Source organism: Phaenicophaeus curvirostris, chromosome 4 (assembly GCF_032191515.1).
Source record: "Phaenicophaeus curvirostris isolate KB17595 chromosome 4, BPBGC_Pcur_1.0, whole genome shotgun sequence".
Classification (NCBI taxonomy): Eukaryota; Metazoa; Chordata; class Aves; order Cuculiformes; family Cuculidae; genus Phaenicophaeus; species Phaenicophaeus curvirostris.
The window spans coordinates 69,311,195-69,332,320 of NC_091395.1; the positions used below are offsets into that span (position 1 = coordinate 69,311,195).

Genomic DNA, 21,126 nt, shown 5'->3' on the forward strand with positions numbered 1-21,126 from the left:
ATTACAACGATAAAATGTTCAGATCTAGGATCAGTGAGAGCCTTGTGAAAACATAACAGCATATCAAGGACATTTTTGCTGCAGTTTAATGTGCCCAAGCACCAGCCGTGCAAGTTTTTGCTGCCTGGGAACCAAAGTAGCACAACAGCTACTGGAAGGTTTTCACACTATGGCTTTTGAAGAAATTAGTTTTCTACAGAGACAAGGTGTTAGGATTTATCTCACCTTAGGCATTGCTAGGACAGACATCTACTGCTGGGCTAGTCTAGACTCACCTTGGACTGGTCATTAATAGCAAAAAATGAGCACTTCTACAGCATGATTCATCTGACCCTGCCCTTGACGTGCACATGAGAGTCATCTCTCCACAATGTTCATTCCTCTTCTGACTGCAAGTATTGAAAATATATATATATAACTGACTGCATATATTGAATTCACTTTATAGACTTCACAAATGGAATACAGGGTCATTTTTTTTCCTATTTATTAAAACAGAAGAGTTTGTGTAGCAGAGGAGGCCGGGGAGCTTGCGAACAGGGCAATGCTTAAGGGAGCAGAGATAGGAAAGTCAGAGCAAGCTTGTGAAACACTACAGGCAGGTGAAGGAAACTTCAGGTTGAATCCTGCACTCCCTCAGAGCACTCCAAGCAACCTCTGGCTATTGCTAGATTTAGCAGCGTTTCCTTCGGCTAAAGTCAAGTAGACGTGAGAGCTTTCTGTGAGAGTGGCAGGCAGTGGTGGGATGGTTTATAAATGTGAGCTGCTACGGAGTAGAAACAGCCTGGGGCAGCAAAGCTGGATGTCCTGCAACCAGACCAGGTGTCCCACGGCATGGGGAAGAAGGGAAGGAGAAGGGAAGGGGAAGAGAGGAAGGAAAGAAAGAGAGAAAGAAAGAAAAGAAGGAAGGAAAGAAAGAAAAACTTTGTGCCTGGATAAGTTAAAACCAGTTTTTAGGGCTTGATATTCTTAACTGTGTTAGACCCAGGGTCCTCCACCTAGCTCCAGCCTCAGCCCCGCTCCTTTTCTTGGGAAAGCATTAAGACACTGAGGGTAGGTCATGGTTATAGTGTAGGAGCAGCTTGGGTTGGGTTTGTTTTGGCTTTCTAGGAAGCATTAAGGTGTACAGAGCTAGTGGCTGTGCTGGGGAGCCTGCACCAGGCAGAGGGATCATGAGGTACTGTCTTATCAAGAGCATGAGGCACATGCCCAGGAACGCAGGGCACGGGGAGAAGGTCTTTGTCCCAATGAATTTTTTTGTGCAAAGCGAACTACCATGAAGGGGAAGGAAAGGAGGGCAGGACAAGTACATGTGGTCTGCAAGTGGAGAATCAGAGCCCAATTAGCAGTTAATTGGGGTGTTAAGGCACACAGCACACCCACAAAGCAGCTTCTAGAAATAACACAGCTTTTGTTGCCACATTCCTGCTGTTTCACTAAAGCAGCTTTAGGTGCAGTTTTTTGGTAGCTTTGGTATAAAATAAAGCTTGTGCACATGTACGAGTGTGCAGCTGTTCTGCCTCAGAACCCCTCCAAATCCCACAACACATCACTATCGGTCCCAGGGGTGTATTACCCATCCCTCATCTGCAGGAGATGCTGTTATCAGGCCTCTGCACAGCTGGATAAAGGAGATAAGTGAGAGGAGCCAAAGCCAGAGGGCAAAGGCACTAACCTTATGCCCAGACAGACAACCCCACACACCCCAAAGCCTCAACCCGCATCACTAGGGAGGGAGAGCACTCAGTGCCCTTGCTGGGGGAGCTGCCTGGGTATCTCCAGAGCTGGGGGGTGGTGGTGGCTCTCGCCTGGGTGTCCCCGAGCTGCTGGCTGGCAGGTTTCTCCGGGCAGCATTCATAACTGCCGCCAAAACCTGCTTTTCAGGCATAAACAGCCCCAAAGGCCACTCCGACAGCCGTTGGTTTAGTCCAGCTGTATCTAATTGGACCAAAAGCTGGAGCCACACTTCATAGAATCACCAGGTTGGAAAAGACCCATAGGATCATCGAGTCCAACCATTCCTATCAATCACTAAACCATGCCCCTCAGCACCTTGTCCACCCGTGCCTTAAACACCTCCAGGGAAGGTGAATCAACCACCTCCCCAGGCAGCCTGTTCCGTTTCTGTGAATTTATTTTCCTAAAAAAATACCCCCTGGCAGAGCTTAAGGCCATTCCTTCTTGTCCTGTCCCCTGTCACTTGGGAGAAGAGGCCAGCACCCTCCTCTCCACAACCTCCTTTCAGGTAGTTGTAGAGAGCAATGAGGTCTCCCCTCAGCCTCCTCTTCTCCAGGCTAAACAACCCCAGCTCTCTCAGCCGCTCCTCGTAAGGCCTTTTCTCCAGCCCCCTCACCAGCTTTGTTGCTCTTCTCTGGACTCACTCCAGAGCCTCAACATCCTAATTGTGGTGAGGAGCCCACCTGCACTGGAGGCCAAAGGTTCCTTGGGTCAGAGATGCTGAAGAGCTGGTCAGAAATATCCTCGTGCAGGTCTAACACACGAACAGTGGGGAATGGGCAACTCCTGCTGGCTTTTACCCAGGCATTTGCAGAGGTTAGGGAAGAGAAAGGGGCTTGTGTGGTTCAGGGACCCCCCCCAAAAGTATCTCCACCACAAAAACATCCTCACCGGCACCACTCACTCTATCGCTCCTTGTTCTCGGTGGCAGAAAAAAAAGACATCATGTGGTTTTATTTTCTCCTTTGCTCCAACGGGACATTCCTCGGGGCTGTCTCCAGTCTCAGGTGGGATTTTGGGTGTCAGTGCTCAACTAGCAAATGGAGACAGGTGGCTTCAGGCAGAGCCGTGCCGGGCGGCCAGGGCTGAGCGGCGTCCCGTTGCAGGGCAGCACCAACAACCAGAGTATCTCCCCATTTTCTACACGCAGCTCCAACAACATTTACACTCCTGAACGTGTTGGCATTAGTCAGTGAGCTGGAACAGAAGGGAAATATAATCCAAGGACATGCACGACACACACATAAAGATACTCCTATTTATCAATGAAAACAGGAACAACTGGCGTTTGTCTGTGCTGGGAGCCGGAAAAGATGCAGGCACCGTCTGCACCGTGGTGTCAGAAACTCGACAGTAATACAGTTTAGGAAAAAACTGACGTAAGTTTTAGATTTTATTCATTCATACATTATTTACAGCAGTTGCTTTCATATTACAATTCTCTTTCATCTTTTCAGTTTTCACTTATAAAAAATTAACCAAATAAACCTTATATAACCAAATTTATCACAGCAGGTCTGGTTAATTTTCACAGTTACAGCGGCCATCAGGAACAGAACTTAAGTACCTACAAGTCATTCATCCAGAGTACCTTGCCCGGCCCTGCCTGAGGAGACCCTGCTGTCCCCTGAGAGCTGGCTGGCTCCCGGGGCTCTGCTGACGGAAGATGGAGAGACCACACCGCGCTGGGGGAGCACCGCGTAGGCTGGAGCTCAGATGCCTAAAGCACACCAAGGGCTCGCTCGCGCACGTCTTACAAACCAGTTCCTATAGCGTGGCAGGATGCGGTATCGATACGCCTCGACAAGCTTGGAAAGCTGCAACCAGCTTTCCACAGAGCTGATTGCTGCTTCCCTCCATTGGAAAATTACATCGGTTTATTCTGTTTCTGCTGTTGTTGAGCCCCAGGAGCGCATTAGCGAAGCACACTGGGGTACGAGACTGCAGCAATGAGCATTTACTTTCCTCTGAGTGACTCTGACTGCTCTTCCCTGTGTCTGTCTCTCCCACCAGGAATAGCATTTGCAATAACTCACTCTTAAAACTACAGTAAAATGCCTGTGCTGCTTAAGAACAACCCAGACAGAGGAATCCTACACGGGCAAGCTCCCTGCCAAGGCAAAGGCCTTTCCCAGTGCTCAATCCTGCTCAATCCAGGTGCAACAGCAGCATCGGTGCTAGTGCATTCCGAAGGGTATCATCTTCTTTAACTGTCTCCCTGTGCTCCCCCACATGTGCTCGTTTGCTTTACAGTGGTAATTATTGCTGTTTTAAAACATGTTCGATTTTCTTTGAGGACTTGTAGCCGCTTTCTGTTACAAAGTACAGTACATACTATGCTGAACATAGAAAACGCAAGACTCATTTCACATCGGTCTTGTACAACAGTGAAGAGATGCAGAGTAAGAGGCTGTTTGGGGGAATCCGAGTTTCTGTCTAGGCATAAGTTTGTAAACCATGAACTAAAAAGCTGCTGCCTTAGACAGAAGTTCTGGTAAGCAATTTAGCCCCAGTTTTAGTTATTTTTTTTCCTTTTTCAACTGACATTGGACATTTTTCAAATGACCACACATCTGCTTAACACTACCAAAAATATTACTTTTTTCTTTACCGCATTTGTCTCAAGAAGACTTTTGCTTTAATAAAATAACACAAGCACACAAACTGCTTAAAGCTAACGGCCCAGCACAATCATAAGTACAACTCACAAAGCAACGGATGCTTTGTTAAACCTAATCATCTTTTAGAAAAGCAAATATACATATTACAAGTCAAAAGGACTAAGCTTTGGAGGAAAAGAAATTGAAAACAATGTTAGCCATATGTTCATTACATTTATATAGCTGCTTCTGCATTCAAACATGTTACTCGTAAGTAAATTTACAGTTGTGTTATGTATTTGTTATGCTCTTGGTCTCAATAAGCCCATCTTCTACTACCTAGATGTTCAAAGCATTTTCTCTCCCACAGTTGACCATCATGTAATACAAAGAGAACACTGAATGGTGACTTTAAACAGTGATCAAACTCCAAATACTGACTTAGAGCTTGTTGTTTAAATGATACTGTGTTTTAAACTAAACTATATTGTTCAAATCATTATCTTATTTTCAACAAAAGATATTCTAAATGACCATTCAGGTAGCAGGTTTTTGGTGGGAGATAAGCATCTTCTCTGTGCATAGTCTGTTACTGAGGGATACAAGAACATGTATTTTTTCCTCAAGATTCCATGTTAATTTATTTTTAGGGAGAAAAAAGAAAAAAAAGGATCCTTTTGCACATTAAAGCTTATTTAACAGTTTGCATCCCTTCATTTTCTTTATATGGTACAGTATATTCCACTGCAAGACTCCAGTTAGTGTGGAATTAAAATTCCTTTATTAAGCTTTAAATAGAGTGCATGCCAGCAGCATTGTACTAGTGCTAACAAAATGCAGGCTCCCAGCACACCGAGAATGAGACAGTTAATTCAGAGGTAACAGGAGCTGGTTCCTGCCCTTGTGTGTTTGGCGATTCGGAAATCCCTGCAGTCAGTCTCTATCCATCCACACCTCAGCCAGCAAATCTGGCAAATTAAAAGGCAGCAGAGCCGCATCACGGACAGATATGGTTCAGCAAGCAACAGGCAACAGCAAGGATCATAACAACAAGGTTTTGTAAAACCACAGTTCCCTTTGGAATTCTGACCATGGGACATTCTGTCCTCAACCTCTAGGGCTTTATCCTGCTCTCCTGGGCACGGAGGTGCAGTTTGTCACAGCAAGGAAGATGCCTGAACGCCCCCAGGCACTGAGAACTTTCTGCTCCTGCTGTGGCACCAGGACCCCAACAGGCACATCCAAACCCCAGCAGGCACCTGCTGACCCTCAATCCCGCTTCTTCTGCACAGGGACTAGCAAATTCACATATGACAATGTAAGATATCACCCCCATTTCACATGCACATGAATGTAGGCGGGGAAACAACTATCCAGGTCCCAGCCCTGGGGTCATTTCCCCCCTGCATTCACTGAAGGGCAACACTGAAACAAGATGCAGAGCTGGGCTTTGGGATTAAGAGTGTAGGTGCGTGCATCCATCCCGCAGGTAGCTGAAGAGGAATGGCTTCTGCCCAGCAATGTGTGACGCTCAATTTTGGAAGATGTAACTACCCCTGGGGCACAGCCAACGCTGATCTGGCTTCTGCGCCCCACACCACTTGCTCTGCACGCTGCCTGCAACCACCAACCAACTCCCTAGGGCAGCATCCTCCCAGTCTACTCATAAACTCATCTCGCTTCCAACAAACGTCTTTTAGAACAAGCCTGCTTCCCCCTGACAGGGTTGGCTACGCTGCCAGCTATCTCACTCTCTGGCAGTGAGGCTGAAAAGCCTTGCAGTCAAGGTATCCCGTGGTTGTAAATCTCTCCTTGGCGAGCACGCAGTGCCCCACAGCAGCCCTGTCCCTGCAGAGACAGGAGCAGACACACCACCGAGATGGAAGCCCAGCTCCTGATGCTCAGCCCTGTGTGCGGGTCCAGCCTGCGACACGCTGGTGGAGAGGAAAAGGCTTGCTCAGAAATACTGGCCCCCATACCACATGGCAGCAGCGAGGTAGGGGAAAAAAGAATGGCTTTCAAGCTCATGGAAGTGCCCCAAACTTTTCTGTGGCAAAGGGCATCTCCCAGCAGAGATGAATTACAAATGCTATTTGTAAGCATCTTACAGGTGCTGTTCACAGAGGGATAAACGTGGCACGATTTTACAACAAATACCAGTTCAAGGGTTGCAAGTAAGATTAGAAATGACTTTCCTTGTTGCTTTGATTGCTGAGCATTATTGGCCTGGGACTGTTCAGCGGCCAAGCTCGCAGGAGGGCTGGGACAGCTCTAAGGCTGTTGACACCAGCCACAGCAATGTTAAGTCTCCCCCACTTTTTGTTTTCTTGTATTTTTAAAAAACAACTTTTTAAGCGGCGCCTCTACTTGAACGTAACGCCCTGACCCTGTGAGGTGCCTTCCGCAGTAAGCAAGGGCTCAGCCCCAGCCCCCTCTGAGCAGAGGACATTGAACAGGGATTGGCAGAAAAAGCCACGATGCTAAGGAAAGAGGCAAAGGGAAAACAGGCACCTGGTACAGCAGCTGGGGAAAATTCCTTCACATCTCCAACACACGCTCCACCAAAATCTGAAACAGTCTTCCCAGTTATCACATTTACCAACTGAGGTGAAGGCTCGAGAGATGTTCCACTCTTCCCCACATTTCAGCTAAAAGCGTTCTTGGAAGGGGAAACCACCAAAATAAATTAGAAACATCCCTTGCCATCTCCTACTGATGGGAGTCTGTTGGAATGTGACTTGGCAACTGGCAATAGGTCCAAACCCATAACCAGCTTACACTGCTCTGCATCACTGAACTGGGAGAGAAGCTGTCAGGAGGGGATGCTCAAGCCCAGAAAAAGTGGATGGCGATGGCCATGGTGCAGGGCTGTGCCAACCACCGCTACCTGGTGCAGGAGAAGCAAGAAGCTCCCCGAGGGGAGCTGCAAAACCAGTACTGAGGGGCGCAAGTGATGAGCTGTGGGATCTTTTCCACGTGACGCTGTTCAAGCCGGCGCACCCTGAAAGAAGCACAGTGGATGAATGGATCCACCCAAGGCAGTTCAGCCTCAACACGTCATCCTATGACCCACAGCATGGTCTGCTAGCACACTGACCCAGACAGCGAGGGCAAGGAAGGCTGCCACGTGAGCTCAGCCCAGCACAGAGCTCAGGACTCGCAGAGAGCAGCAGGAAGAGGCTTTCTAGCTCCAGAGCTCAGCCTAAGCCATCACATTCAGGCAAACCTCCCATGAATGCAAACGAAACAACAGTACCACTTGCTGCTTTTAAGCCCGACCTTGTCTAGTCCTACTCAGAGCAGCTCTGGGTGGGAAAGAAGCAGCAACGCCGGAGGTCCTGTGCCCCCGTCCTGCTGCTGCCGCCAGACGCAGCCCTGGCAGCCACATGGGCTTCCCAATGGAAACGAGGGCTCGGATCAGCAGCGTTTCACCTGCCAGCCCTCTCCATCTTCCAAAGAAAGCAAAACCCAGTCTATTTGGCAGCCAGCCCTTTCCTTCAGAAACGAGCTGTCCTGGCTGGAGAGCTGGGATCAACTAGCTGGATTTAGTTCCAAAGAGCCTGGTCACAAAGCAACTGGCAGAAGCCTTAAGGGAAGAAATTTGCTCAGCAGCAACCAGCCAAATGGCAACAACTCAATCCTTATCAGTGCATCTCCAGAAGCCAGTGTGCCCAGGGAGGGATGCAGACAGCACCCCAGAAGCTGCACCCTTCCAAAGCACCTCCCAGGCAACTCAACAGGTATTACGATCAGATACTATAATCATCAGTTAAGGTTTACACGTTTTTAAGGAAAATACTGGTAACCTGATGGTACTTCTGCATCTGTGGGATCTGGTGGGATTTATTCCAGGTTTGGCTTTTCTGATAGGACGTGGAGTTTTATTACAAAGGCACAGGTATCAAATAAAACCAGCAACATTCTTTTAATTAAATACCCCAATAAAAAAATTAACACTCAATTTAGGCTTTAGGTATTACTCCCTTAATAAGAGACTAGTTTTGTTTTTGTTTTTTCCCTCTGGAAAGGTTTTAGTGCAGTGATTATATAGCAACAGAAAAATAAACCTAAAAAGGCACAAACTGTTTCGTGGTTTTTTTTTTTTTCTTTCAACTTTTGCTAACACTTTATATTTGTCTATTTTACTTCGGTTAATAAATCACTGAATGCAGCAAGAAAATATTCTGCCAATTTCTGTACACTATACAAAAACCTCGACCAACAGTACATTTTTTTCAGCTTCAGGAGAAATGTACAGCATAGAAACTTTTAAAAATATAGTGCCCCATACAGAAATTTTGTTAATTAAACTCATGGTCTCTTGCTACAGTGCCCTTCACCATCCTCATCTCCCCCCTTATTGCTGGCACACACACTGGGACTCTGCCCCTACGGCTCCTCCATCCCCAGCATCCGTGCCTGGTCCAGGGCTCCAGGTGGGATGGGGCGAGCCCCCTCCCCACCGAGCTCATTCAGCACTGCCAGCCCTGTCTCAGTGCTGGGAAAGCTTTCGGGTGGAGAGGAAAAGGCGGCTCTTGGTGCGAGCGAGAGGCAAGCAGCATCTCCTGTGTGGGTGCACACTGCCTTCCCCTCTATTCGCCCCACGGCTTCTCTCCCTGCGCCCCATGCCACCTCCTCTCCCGTGATGCTTCCGTTGTGTTTGCAAGTGCAAGCGTGGTTAACACATGCTCTACTCTTTCACCAAGTTCATCGTGATAGGTGTTGTTTCCCCCTCCCCCCTATGCATACTTCATAAAATAGTAACTTTTTCCCCTAGGAACTAAATTGAAGGTGTTTTCCCTTTAAATGTATTAACAAAGCTGAACCCCTCCACCCGCCCCAAATTAAGTGCAGCCAGAAATGGTTTTCTTTATACTTCTGATACCACATTTTAAAAATTAAAACCTACCGATCTTTTTTCCCCCCCCGAAGACATAATTCATGCAAAGTTGCTATTTGTTTAAATAAGTTATAAAAGTTGATATCTCAGGCTAGAAGAAGCTGTAGTCTTGGTTACTCTTTAGTTGGCAGGCACTGCACATACATACCGGGTACAGACACATGCCGAATCTGCTTTGCATTGCTTTTTGCATTGTACAATTCACAAATCTGACATCATTAAAGCAGTTAATACCTTGGATGGAAGGCTGCAGTGAGGCCATCTACATTTATCAAACAAGCAGCTGGTTAAGATAATACGTATGCTCCCCTCCCATACTGGCACCCCCCAAAATGCTACTATCTGTCACACGTTGCTTTTCTGAAGTGGTTAGAGTTGGTGCACACATTAATGTGCAAATGTGTTGCCATAGGAACTGCAGCCTCCATCACGCCTCAATGACACCATTCAGCAAAAGCCAAAACTAAAAATAATAACAATAACAAAAAAAAACCCCTTAATATTAAAAAAAAAACAAACAACAAAAAAAACCCCCAAAAGGCAGCAAAGAGGAAGTCCAACGCACATGCGGAGTCTGGCCCAGGACTGCAGGTTACGCGTGGCTACAGAACAGCGCAGGAGATATTTAGGTTTGATCTTAACTTCACACTATGGTACAATGGGGCTCAGAGTTCAGCCGGTCCGAGTCTGTGCTGGCTTAGGAAGGAGGAGGGGAATGGAGCGGAGTCGTGGTTACCGGATGCACCAAGGGTCTCTTAGACATTTGGCAGAATGAGGCACATCCAAGAAAAGTGCAACACCAGTGCCGTGGTGGCAGTGCGATGTGTTTGAGTGCGTGCACGCGCTTTCCTCTTCATGCATTGTAGCAAGCGGGTTGGGGCAGGGGTTTTTTGCCCCCTACCTTTTTTTTCTTTGAAAACTATTAACCAGTAAATAACGGTAAGACGAATGCATATTCTACTTACTGGTGCATGTAATACTGAAAAATTGCATTCAAGTAATATTTCTGCACTATTATGAATGCATCGCTATGTTATCTTACATTTGGAAAAGGAGAAGACTATGTACACCAGAGCAGTGATACAATTTTGCAGTTACAAGTTTCTGTGCTTTACGGAGGTACCTGGGAAGGAGAGGCTGCCGGTCCGCTCTGCTCTGCCCCACCAGTCGCAGGACTCCCAGCGCCACCACCTACAGCATGCGAGGAAGGAGCGCTGCTCGGCTGGACGACTGAGCTGCACGAAGCAAACCAGAAGATGTCATGAGGGAACGAAAACTCAACCCAAAATTGGCAAATCAACAGTGGCGAGGAATAGAAGGGCAATTGATTATTTTTGAAGGAGGAGGAAGAGGAAAAAAAAATATTTTTTTTGTTTGGTTGGTTTGGATTTTTTATTCTTCCCGCAGCTGCAGGCGGTAGCGGTGGTAGCGGACCTGGAAAAACATTCTCTCCAGTAAGGAACGTGTCATCCCTGGCAGGGCATAATGTTCGACGACACCCACGTGCTTGAACCCCAAGGACTCGTAGAGCTTGTGAGCTGCCATCTTCACGGCCGTGGTTCCCAGCACGACGGACGAGTAGTTGTTGAGCATGGCAAACTCCAGCACTTTGCGGCCCAGGGCCTTGGCGATCCCTTTGCCGCGGTAGTTGGAGTCAACAGACATGCGCAGCAGCTCCACCGTGTTGTCCTCCTCGTTGCCCCGCGCCGCCACAATCCCCACCACGTTGCCATCCAGGACAGCGACCCAGAAGCAGGAGCCTGTGGGAGATAGAGCAGCACATGTAGCTGGCCAGACGCCTTGAGCAGGGTGACACAGGCAAGGCTCTCGCTTATGAACACGATGGTGGGAGCTGGTCTTGGGGTCAGATATCGCCCCTCTGTCACACGTGGGGACTCAGGACCTTCATGAATAAGGACTAAAGTTTCTTTTAGAATCATAGAATAGTTTGGGTTGGAAGGGGCCTTACAGCCCATGTAGTTCCAACCCCCCTGCGATCGGCAGGGACACGTCCCGCTAGACCAGGCTGCCCAAGGCCTCATCCAACCTGGCCTTGAACACCTCCAGGGATGGGGCATCCTCAACTTCCCTGGACAACCTGCGCCAGGGCCTCACCACTCTCACAGTGAAGAAATTCCTCCTTATGCCCAGTCTAAATCTGCCCCTCTCCAGTTTATACCCATTGCTGCAGTTCTATCACTCCAAGCCTTTGTAAACAGCCCCTCCCCCAGCTTTCTTGTAGCCCCTTCACATGCTGGAAGGTCACTATAAGATCTCCTCAGATCCTCCTCTTGTCTAGGCTGAGCAAGCCCAACTCTCTCAGCCTGTCCTTGTATAGGAGCTGCTTCAGCCCTCCAATCATCTTTGTAGCCTCCTCTGGACCCATTCCAACAGTTCTTATGTTGAAGATTCCAGAACTGGACATGATACTCCAGATGAGGTCTCTTTTCCCAAACGCTGTGAAGGCAATGTTGTTTTCCAGAGGAAAATGGATGGGGAAGTCACTACAAACCAAAATGTGAGATTTCTAGAGACCCAGTGTTATAAAGTGCATTTGGACACCATCACAGATGGATAACGATCCTCAGCTGGTGGTGGCACATGATGGCTAACTTCTGCCCCCCCCACAGTCATGCTCTCCTGTCCTACCACTAACTCCATTACAGTGAGTCCTGGGTCCCACCCAGCCCATCTTTGTCTGTGTGTTGCAACCCACCCTGAGACTCAGCAGTGGCACAGGCAGCCTTTTGTATGCTTTGCTGCCAAATTCTGCCTCTACGCAGAGCCGCACTTTGCAGAGACTCTCTTCTCTAGGTGAACAGCTCACCCGCAATGACTGGGCTCATCAGCTCAGATCCACTGCTCTGGGCAAACCTATGGTCTCCAAAGTAAGAAGAACTGGCTGTACAGAGTCAGGGAGTCCACAGAAGAGAAGCGTAAGGTGCTGCACAAAGACCCCTGGTGACTGGGAAGCGCAGGATCTGACACTAATGCCCGTGAAGGGAGGGGAAACCTGGGAAACTTATGTGTGCCAGGGCCCAGACACCCAACCATGGGACACATAAGGATGTTGGGTATGGGGTGCAATGCAAGAGACACCCTGATGGCTCAGGGCTCCCAGGGAAGGAGGCAATGCTACCCAAGCACCAGTGCAGCTATTTTCTCCTCCTCAAATCTCAGCACCTTCCCACTGCTGCAAGCAGCATGGAAAACACTCTGGAAGAGAGATGCCACGGGAAGGGCAATCCCCTGCAGAGAAGTTCCTGCAAGTCCCCGTAAGCACAGAAACATCATACCTCTCCCTCAGGGACGCTCTGCCTTCAAGCCAGCACCCAAAGATTATTCACAACCATAACCACAGCCTTGCCAGATGAATACGGCCGGCTGCTGCCCCCTGAGGGAAGCTGGAGAGCCCCGAGCACTGTTTCAGGCACACAGGGACAGCAGAGGACCTGGCCTCTCTTCAGCATCCACCTGTCACCAGCCTCTTCTCCCACCCACAAAGCTTGGCTCGTTTCTGACCTCCGCTATGCACATCTGGATACATGAGCACATCCTCATCTTGTGGACTTGAGGGGCTCAGTGCAGCACTTGCCTAAGTTTGAAGTAGTAAGTCCAAACTGGGCAGTAAGATAAGAAACTAGGGTTACAAGAACTATCAAAGCACAAATAGGGGAAAATGCCATACACACATACACCCTCCTCCCCCACCTACAAAAAGAGCATCTCCTGTGCACAGTCAAGATAAGGCTCGCTGACCCCTTTTTCAGTGCAGTTTAGGGTGTTCATGGCCAGACCCACCCATGCCTTGGAGCTGCTGCTCCTCCTCTGCTAGCAGGTGTGAAGCAAGAGCATCTGACAAGCTGGAAACATTATGCTCGAGCACTTGGGCCAAAACTGTGCAGAGTTTCAGCTACTCGAAGCAGCTCGTTCTTAATTACATCCCAGCACCAGTCAACTAGCAGTGCCTCTCCAGCAACGAGGATGCAGCTTAATGAAGAGGCTGTGGTTTTGGGGGTGCCGGGGGTCGGCACTGCCACTCTGCAATGAGGGTGAAGGTTTGGTAGGGCAGATGCTGCCATCAAAAGGCCATCTAATCAAAGCCCAGCAGCCTGAAGGGCACCCAGCAGGTTTGGGGTGAGCACCCCAGGGTGCCAAGCACTCCGATCACAGCTCCAGTTATGAAACTCAAAGAAACCTGGAGCTCTCTGGAGAGAGGTACCAATATCATCCCATCCCACTGCTTGGACTGGCAGAACATTAAAGTCTATGCAATTAGAAACTGCTGTAACTCTAAAACATTACAGCATCATTTGGCCCCACCAGCAAGTGGACTTAATTTTCAAGCAATAAATTAATTGGGTCTTAACTAAGGATCATCACAGAAAATCCTAGTGAAGGAAAAGTGTCTTCAGTTGAACTGAATAGACCACTGTTGTCAGCACAGGGCAACTGCGATCTTAGCTTGGGTATTGCTTAATTAGCACCGAAGAAAGGCACTATTCAATTCCAGGAGCTAATGAGAGGCACTGACAGGCCCTTTGCCAAGAAAGAAAGCACCAACTTTCAGTGCTCAGGAAGAACATGGCTTCACCCAGAGGAAGAGGACCCCAACACAAGAGAAACCCCTGGCATACTGTGACCCACTGCAGGCAGTGGCTGCCTCCCCGCCGACTACAGAAGAAAACCTGACTTGGGCAGCAGCTCCGTCATTAGAATCAACCCTGTCAACTGCCCAGACCCAAATGTATGGCACATCTCCCTAAGGACCAGCATTAAACAGCCTGGGTGGGTGCTCAGGAGTGCATAGCACTACTACCCCTACAAAACAGGGAAAGAATAAAGCAACTCTGAGCCCTTTATTACCAGAGGAAAGCAAAGCATGGAACACCAGGTCCCTGGCTACTGCCTGCAGGACAAATGTACCCTGCAAACACAGCAAAGATATCAGAAAGAGATGGACAAAGTCGTCTGTGATCCTCTGCAGCACAGCCCCACTGCAGTGGAAAAGCCGGGTACAAGCAAAGCACGCAGAACCAGCCCAGGTTCAAACCAGCACTCTGATGCTACACCTTCAGAGCGATGCGCAGCTCCAGTGATGCTCACTCTTGTTCCCACTGCGAGCAAGCCATTACACTGTCGCTATCTAGGTCAACAGCTAATTTTTAAAACACCGGGACCCATCTTGACCTATTTATCATAAGCAGTTAGAAAGCCTCTCCTCTGCCACCGCGATGACAGTGCTGCTTGTTCCTCTGCGTTCATCTGGATCTCAAAACGTAATTTATTCAGACACAACTCCAGATGAAGACCTACAAGCACTGAAACCCAGCAGTTGCTTTCCCTCCGAATACAAATTGCAGGGCTGCGAGAGCTTACCGCTCTCAGCTCTGCAGTCTTGTTTCCAAACCACTTGTCACAGCAGCTGTGCCAAATGCAGCCCCCTCTGCCCACCCCTCATGCCTCTGGCTGCACGGTAAGCACACTGCAAGATTGGGGCCACAGCGATCCTCACCACTACATGCACAGCCACCAATTTCAGCTCAGGTGGCACAGCCCAAGAAGAGGGTTGATGTCGCCCATGTTCAGGGAGCAGAGGTGTATGCTCCCCCAGGGACACACTGTGGTGTTCCCAGTACCCACCTTGTCCTAAGCCAGTCCCAAAAGCGCTAAAGCAACCAGCAAACTCTGTCTGCCAAGCCACAGCCAGTGGCACTGCCACCATGTCCCTGTCATCCAACCTTGCATGTGGCAACTCCTCTTAGAGCTATCAGGTATTGACTTAGGTTTCTCTTGGCTGAAGGTTATGTGATTGCTCCCTGCTTTTATTCCTCTTTTTCCCTTCTTAGCAAGCATCTCTCTTGTGCGTTTCCCAATCCAGAGAGGCTGCTAAAGCTCAACCAGCAACACTTCCCACCTTTGTAAACCAGCACATTTACAGTATTTTTAGGCCTTGTGGCTATTTAAGCCCAAATCTGGACATGCCCACCGTGGCAGAGCCCACAGGGCCCTTCACACCCCCAGCCCAACTCCCATCACCGTCCAGGATGCAGGCTGCACCCTCACACCCATCCATTCCAGCAGGGACCGGTCCGGTTGCAAGCATCACGACAGCAAACTCCTACTCCTTGTTAGTTTTTACTTACAACTTTAAATCTTAATTATAATGATCTTGAGTTCAGTGTGAAAAGAAATAGTATCTGGCACATCTCCCAGCGCGTGTTGCGCACACAACACTTGTAATTAGCAGCAGACAGGACACATCTGCTCAAACAATGCAAGTTGCATTCAGCTCTCATTTACACCAGCACCATCGATCCCCAAGACTTCTACTTTGCTGCCCAACCCTGTGTTTGCTCCTTCTCTCAATCTTGCCAGTGGCCAGATACTTCAGCTTCCTAAAGACACGTTTCCAAGCCCAGGAGCAGTTTTCACCCATGGGGTTGTCAAATCCCTCCCTCCTCCAGGGAGCAGCATCCCATTCGGATGGAGATTTGCTACTGAAAACTGTTTTGTCCCACCACATGCTGTTGACCTTGGGCTGAGACCTTCTCTCCTCTGGGCAAAGCCTCTGGTTTCAGAGCAGGAACCTTGAAGGTCTTCTGTTTGCTTTTCACCTAAATTCAATATGCTTTCAGCAATCGTAGCCAGCTGCAGCTCCTCACCATATCCATACACTTTTCCAGCAGCACTTACTCCTGAGCAGGATAGAAACACCCTGAGAAGCCCACCCCACTCAAATACCCCCTAGGGAAGGGATGAGTCTTTTTCCATCTATTTTGGACCAAACAGATTGACTCAGAGCCTGCCTTATTTTTGCACATTTTCATACCTAGGATGAAATATAATTAACTTCATCTCACCTGCCAGTAATGAGCAACAGCCTTGTTGTTCATAGTGCTATTAATAGCAGGAGCTGACGTTTTACTCTCTCACACCACTGTCTGGAAATAATCACTGCTGCAAAGATAAACATAAACCCTGATGGCTACAACTCTCCCTGCTCTTCATATACTCATCTCATGGCAACGCCTGTCTTTGCCTTCACTCTGACCTGCCCCCATCTTCTGGGGTCCTTCTGTCACTCACCACTACCAGCATCCAAAGCCCTTTCAGCCTGCTCTGCTCTAAGCTCTTCTCTTGGTTTTTGATTCTGTAAGAAAAGCCACTCCAAGGTCTGTTCTTCATGGATGTCTTGCATTTAACTCCAGCTGCCCTGTGAACACCCCTCTGAAGTACTGGAGGTGCCTACTGGAGGCATTAGCTGTTTCCAGCCAAACACCAGCCTCTTTGCAGGATCTCATAGGTGTAAGCTGTAATAAAGGAAGCCATTTTTTATGATGATGGGAGCAAGACACTGGAGCAGGTTGTCCAGAGAAGCTGTGGATGCCCCATCCCTGGAATTGTTCAAGGTCAGGTTGGACAGGGCTTCAGGCAATTGAAAGATGTTCCTGCCCATGGCAAGAGGGTTGAACTAGATGATCTTTAAAGGTCTCTTCCAACCCAAGCCTTTCTATGAAAACTTCAACTTGGGAGGCATTTGTCTGTAAAAAAACTTAAAAAACAGCTGTAACATGTAACAAGGAAGATGAGTTTAGGTTGTTCATGCTTCACAGACTGGGTGAAGTTATCCTAGTTTCTCCAGCACCTCTGTTAGCCTGGGAGCCCAGGTCAGCAGGTTTTGAGGCAAGAAAGCTGAGCTCTAGAGAGTAACACTTTCCCTGGAAAGACCCATCAAAGTTACCTCCATGTCTTATCATGCCATGAGGATTTTGCTGTGTTTCTGTCCGTAAGTCACAGGACAAAACTCAAGAGGATGTGTACGTTGCTGTGAGTTGCACGTGAGGCAGGTTGCTTTGCTTGTAACCAGGAGTGTCGAGGAACAATGTCACGGTGGGATAAGCAAGACCTACAAGATGCATTGCACGACAAAGCAAAGCCAGAGCTCCCATATCTGTTGCCTTCTTGAAATCAAATACCTGACACAGCAAGATGCAAGTGGTTCCATCTTATCTTTCTATCCTCATCCACGTTTTTCTGTGTCTCAGCAGCATCTTCCCATATTCTGGGCAGCAAACTAGACCAACTTATCAGCAACTAACTCAAACCACGTAGTTATCTACTAACCCAGACTTCACCACTGCAAAGCCTCCTGCTCCTACAGGACCATCATGTAAAATGTATTTTGCCTACTGGACACAAAGAACTGCTGTAATAGTGAAATTAATAAAAGAAGCATACAGAATAATCCAACAGGGTCAGACATGGTTCCTCAGGTACCTCAAAGCACACACAATGGTGGAGTCTTTTTGCTTGAAATTGAAAGATGATTCCCAGCTTCTGAGGACCAAGAAAGCGTTCTTCTAATCCACCCATCTCCTGCAGGGCAGGCTGCTATCAGGCTCCACACACCACTGCCAGCTTGCTGGCCCCACAGCCCAAGGATTTCCCTGGAGCGGTGGCATCGCACTGGTTGCTCATGCGCCATGCAAAGCACCCACCACTCCAGCCCAAGAAGGATATGCCATGGGATCCCCTGGGTGTGCTTGCAAGCCTCTTCTCCTGCTCTCCTCCACCACCAGGAGCTGCACAGCTCTCCCTTGCGCAGCCAGCAACAACAATGGGTTAAAATTCATTTGGTTTTGCTGCAAATTCTTCTACACCCCTTTGGTGAATAAAAGGCCAGTGGGTGGATGGGTGGAAAGGTTGGAGCCAAAAGGAATAGCAGAGTGCACTGTTAATAGAAAGGGGGAAAATGAAACATCAGCCTGCTCCACCAGAGTGAGTCCTATGTGACTGAATATAGCAGATTCCCACAGCTTTTCCTACATCCCTTAGCACTAGAGGACCGCTGCCCCAAAAAACAGAATTTAACAGCGTGCATTGCTCACATAAAGCAAAGCTCTGCCTGTCAGGTACTTTTAAAATCCATTGTTTTCCAGTAAATTCTACTATTTTCACAGGAGCAAGCAAAACTGCACCCCAAAACATCCTGAATTCGTGCTTGCGTTCTCCCCTGTGCTGGCACCCATGCACCAAGGGATTCAACGCTGAGCAAGATAAAACCCATTCCTGCTATCCACAGACCTGGGGAGAACATCTCCTGTGACCATCAGTGCTGGTGCTAATTTTCCATGGGTGACACTGCAGGAAGGTGTTTTCCTTGGAAGCTGAGCACAAGGCACATCTGAAAACCTTGCTCCAGAGGCAGGCAGGCAGGCCAGTCTTTTCCTTCTTTCTGCTTTGGCACGTCGCAGCGATGCAAACGTGAGCAGTTCCCTTCCTGGCTCAAAGCTGACCCTGGACAATATCTTCAGAGCACCAGCCAGACAAAGGGACCAGTGGAGCTGCCCAAAGCTACCACCACTGCTGATGGGAACTTGCCAGGCAAATGCCAGCTCCTCTGCACGCTCAAAGCAGAGACAGGAAAGCATCTGAGGACTGGCCACCAGAAAAGGAAGCTGACATCATGGGAAAATCTGGCCAAATTAAAAATTGGGACCTTGCATCCCTGGCAGCGATGTGACTTGTAAATGCAGGCTCTGGGAGCAGAAGGGACCTGCCCACAGGCTTAGTATGTGTCTTCAGGGCTTTGCTACGAGGAGCAGCACCCTGCACATGGGCAAACCTCCCTCCCTATCCTAGATCTTCCCCCAGGGTGCTAGGAAGGGGCAAAGGGAAAAAAACAAAACCCCAAACCTATAAAACCAAAAATCATTCCTGTGCTTCCCATAGGAGAGGGCTTGTCATTGCCTACGTCCCTTGCTCTTAATATACTTCCATAAAAGCTTGTCAAAAATGACAGGCTTGCTAATTGTAGAGACCTGAATGCCCTCAAACTCCTCCCTGCAACCCGCTGACATACTGCAGCACAGCCCAGTGCAACACCACTGCATGGAAGTACCAGGACAGAGGAAATGCAACACCCTGTTGCACCATGAAGCTTTAAATACTTGCCCTTGGAGCCACTTGCTCAGCCTCCTGTACCATCTCTTGCTGTGACTTTGGCCAGAGCAGCAACCTTCTTGGCCAAGGAGGGTTGGTCTGAGCAAGGCATTACAGAGAGAGTCGGGGGTGTCCTGCGTTGGACATAATCACAGAATCACCAGGTTGGAAGAAACCCACCAGATAGAGTCCAACCATTCCTGTGCAATTATTACTTATTTATAGATAACAGAGTAAAAACCCCCAAAGTTCAGTGTCCTGCCTCTCCTCCTGCCAGTGCTATTTATACACACTGCTCTAAACAGCCATGTGGCAGCAAGTGGACAGAGTCTACAGCCCAGAGGTGGCTGTGCTGCAGACGGGTAGTGCTGATGCCATTTAAATCACTGCTCTCTCATCCTGTCTGGGATTTGAAGAGGGAGCAGCAGAGGAGCTCAGCACTCGAGGCAACTCTCCTTCCTCCTTCGTCTCCATCATCGGTGAAACGCAGGGCAGAGCAGCCAAGTTACATCAATGTCAAGGGAACAAGGAGGCCCTTCTGCGAGAGCACGGCTGCCAGGACGTGAATGCTGCCGGCAGGAGGAGTTTGGGGCACAGACAGGGCACATCAGCTGCCGTCTGGCTGCACACGCAGGCAGTTGGGGTGTGGAGATTAACCAAGGACATGCAACCCGCTACAGGCAGCGACTGCTCAGCTAGCCTGGTCAGGGAGGGATTATTTCTGTGTTTTCATGGCAGATTCTCTCTCCTTACCTCCATCCCTCCCATGTCTTGAGTTTCTTTCCCTTCTAGCTCCCCTTGGCTTCAAGCAGGGCTGCCTAACAGTTCCAACATCTTCTGCTAATAACTCTACACTTGACTTTAGTTAAAAGGCATTCCTGGAGGGCTCCTTCAAAATAATGGCATTTCAGAGTAGTTTATGACCATGGAAACCAGGTGAGACATTAAAGGCCCTAACTCCAACACTCATGAGCTCTACATCAGAAAAGACCCAGGCATTGGGGAGCAAAATATGTCATGGACGCAAAAGATTTATTCATGCATGAAATTAAAAATGCTGTAGAACCCCTTCCCTCCCATAAATAACTCCACATAACCTACCACTGAAGGATTCATCGCTCTGTTATAAATAATACCCTGCTGGAAGGGCAGTGCATCTATATGCCGAGGGTGGGTGACATCCCTTGATTCATGGGGCATCTGGTCAGCAGGTGATGAGATCACCTACACAGCACTAAGAGAGACAAATTATTTTGTCCCAAGCAACCAGCTCTGCTACTTTTCCATCTACCTTCTTTTCCACCCTTGCTACCTTTCACAGAATCACAGAATGCTTGGGCTGGAAAAGACCTTAAAGCCCACCCAGTTCCACCCCGTGCTACGGGCAGGGACACCTCCCACCAGACCAGGCTGCTCAAGGCCCCAACCAACCTGGCCTTGAACACCTCCAGGGACAAAAGCATCCACAACTTCCCTAGGCAGCCTGTTCCAACCTTTGTTGTTTTTGCTATCAAGAACTGAAGCTACTTGCAACCACCTCTAAGCTCAGGCAAAGCCTCCAGAGCTGTAATTGGCAGAGTAACAGTGGGATGATGGTGTCCCACACCTGATCTGCAACATGAGCACAGCACAGTTCCACATGTTTGGTGCCAGAAACACTGTGACCACGACCTGAAACAGCAGTAGGTCTCAGATTGACCCAGGAGACAGGAATTTAGAGCTGGCCTCTGCAGCTGATAAACCTGAGCACAAAAATATCACAGAGGAGAGTGACAAGGTTTTGGACTGCAGGCAACAGCTGGCCTAAACATCTGTGCAAACCCAAAAGCATATTTGGATTCAGACTAGTATATGCTATAATGTGCCACCACTGTTAAACCAGGAGCTGCAGGACATGCTACCCAAGTCATGATCCTACTGGGTAATTTTGCCGCAGGCCAGCTT

At 48.6% G+C, this 21,126-nt stretch overlaps 1 protein-coding gene across 1 annotated transcript in view; it reads right to left on the reverse strand.

The window, feature by feature from the left end:
• Positions 1-9,259: 9,259 nt before the first annotated feature.
• The window catches only part of NAT8L (N-acetyltransferase 8 like), a 31,758-nt gene continuing 19,891 nt past the window's right edge, over positions 9,260-21,126 (reverse strand). Inside the window, exon 3 of the mRNA XM_069856459.1 lies at positions 9,260-10,997. Coding sequence (XP_069712560.1) covers positions 10,630-10,997 — 368 coding nt within the window. The 3' untranslated portion in view covers positions 9,260-10,629. The remainder of the gene's footprint in view (positions 10,998-21,126) is intronic.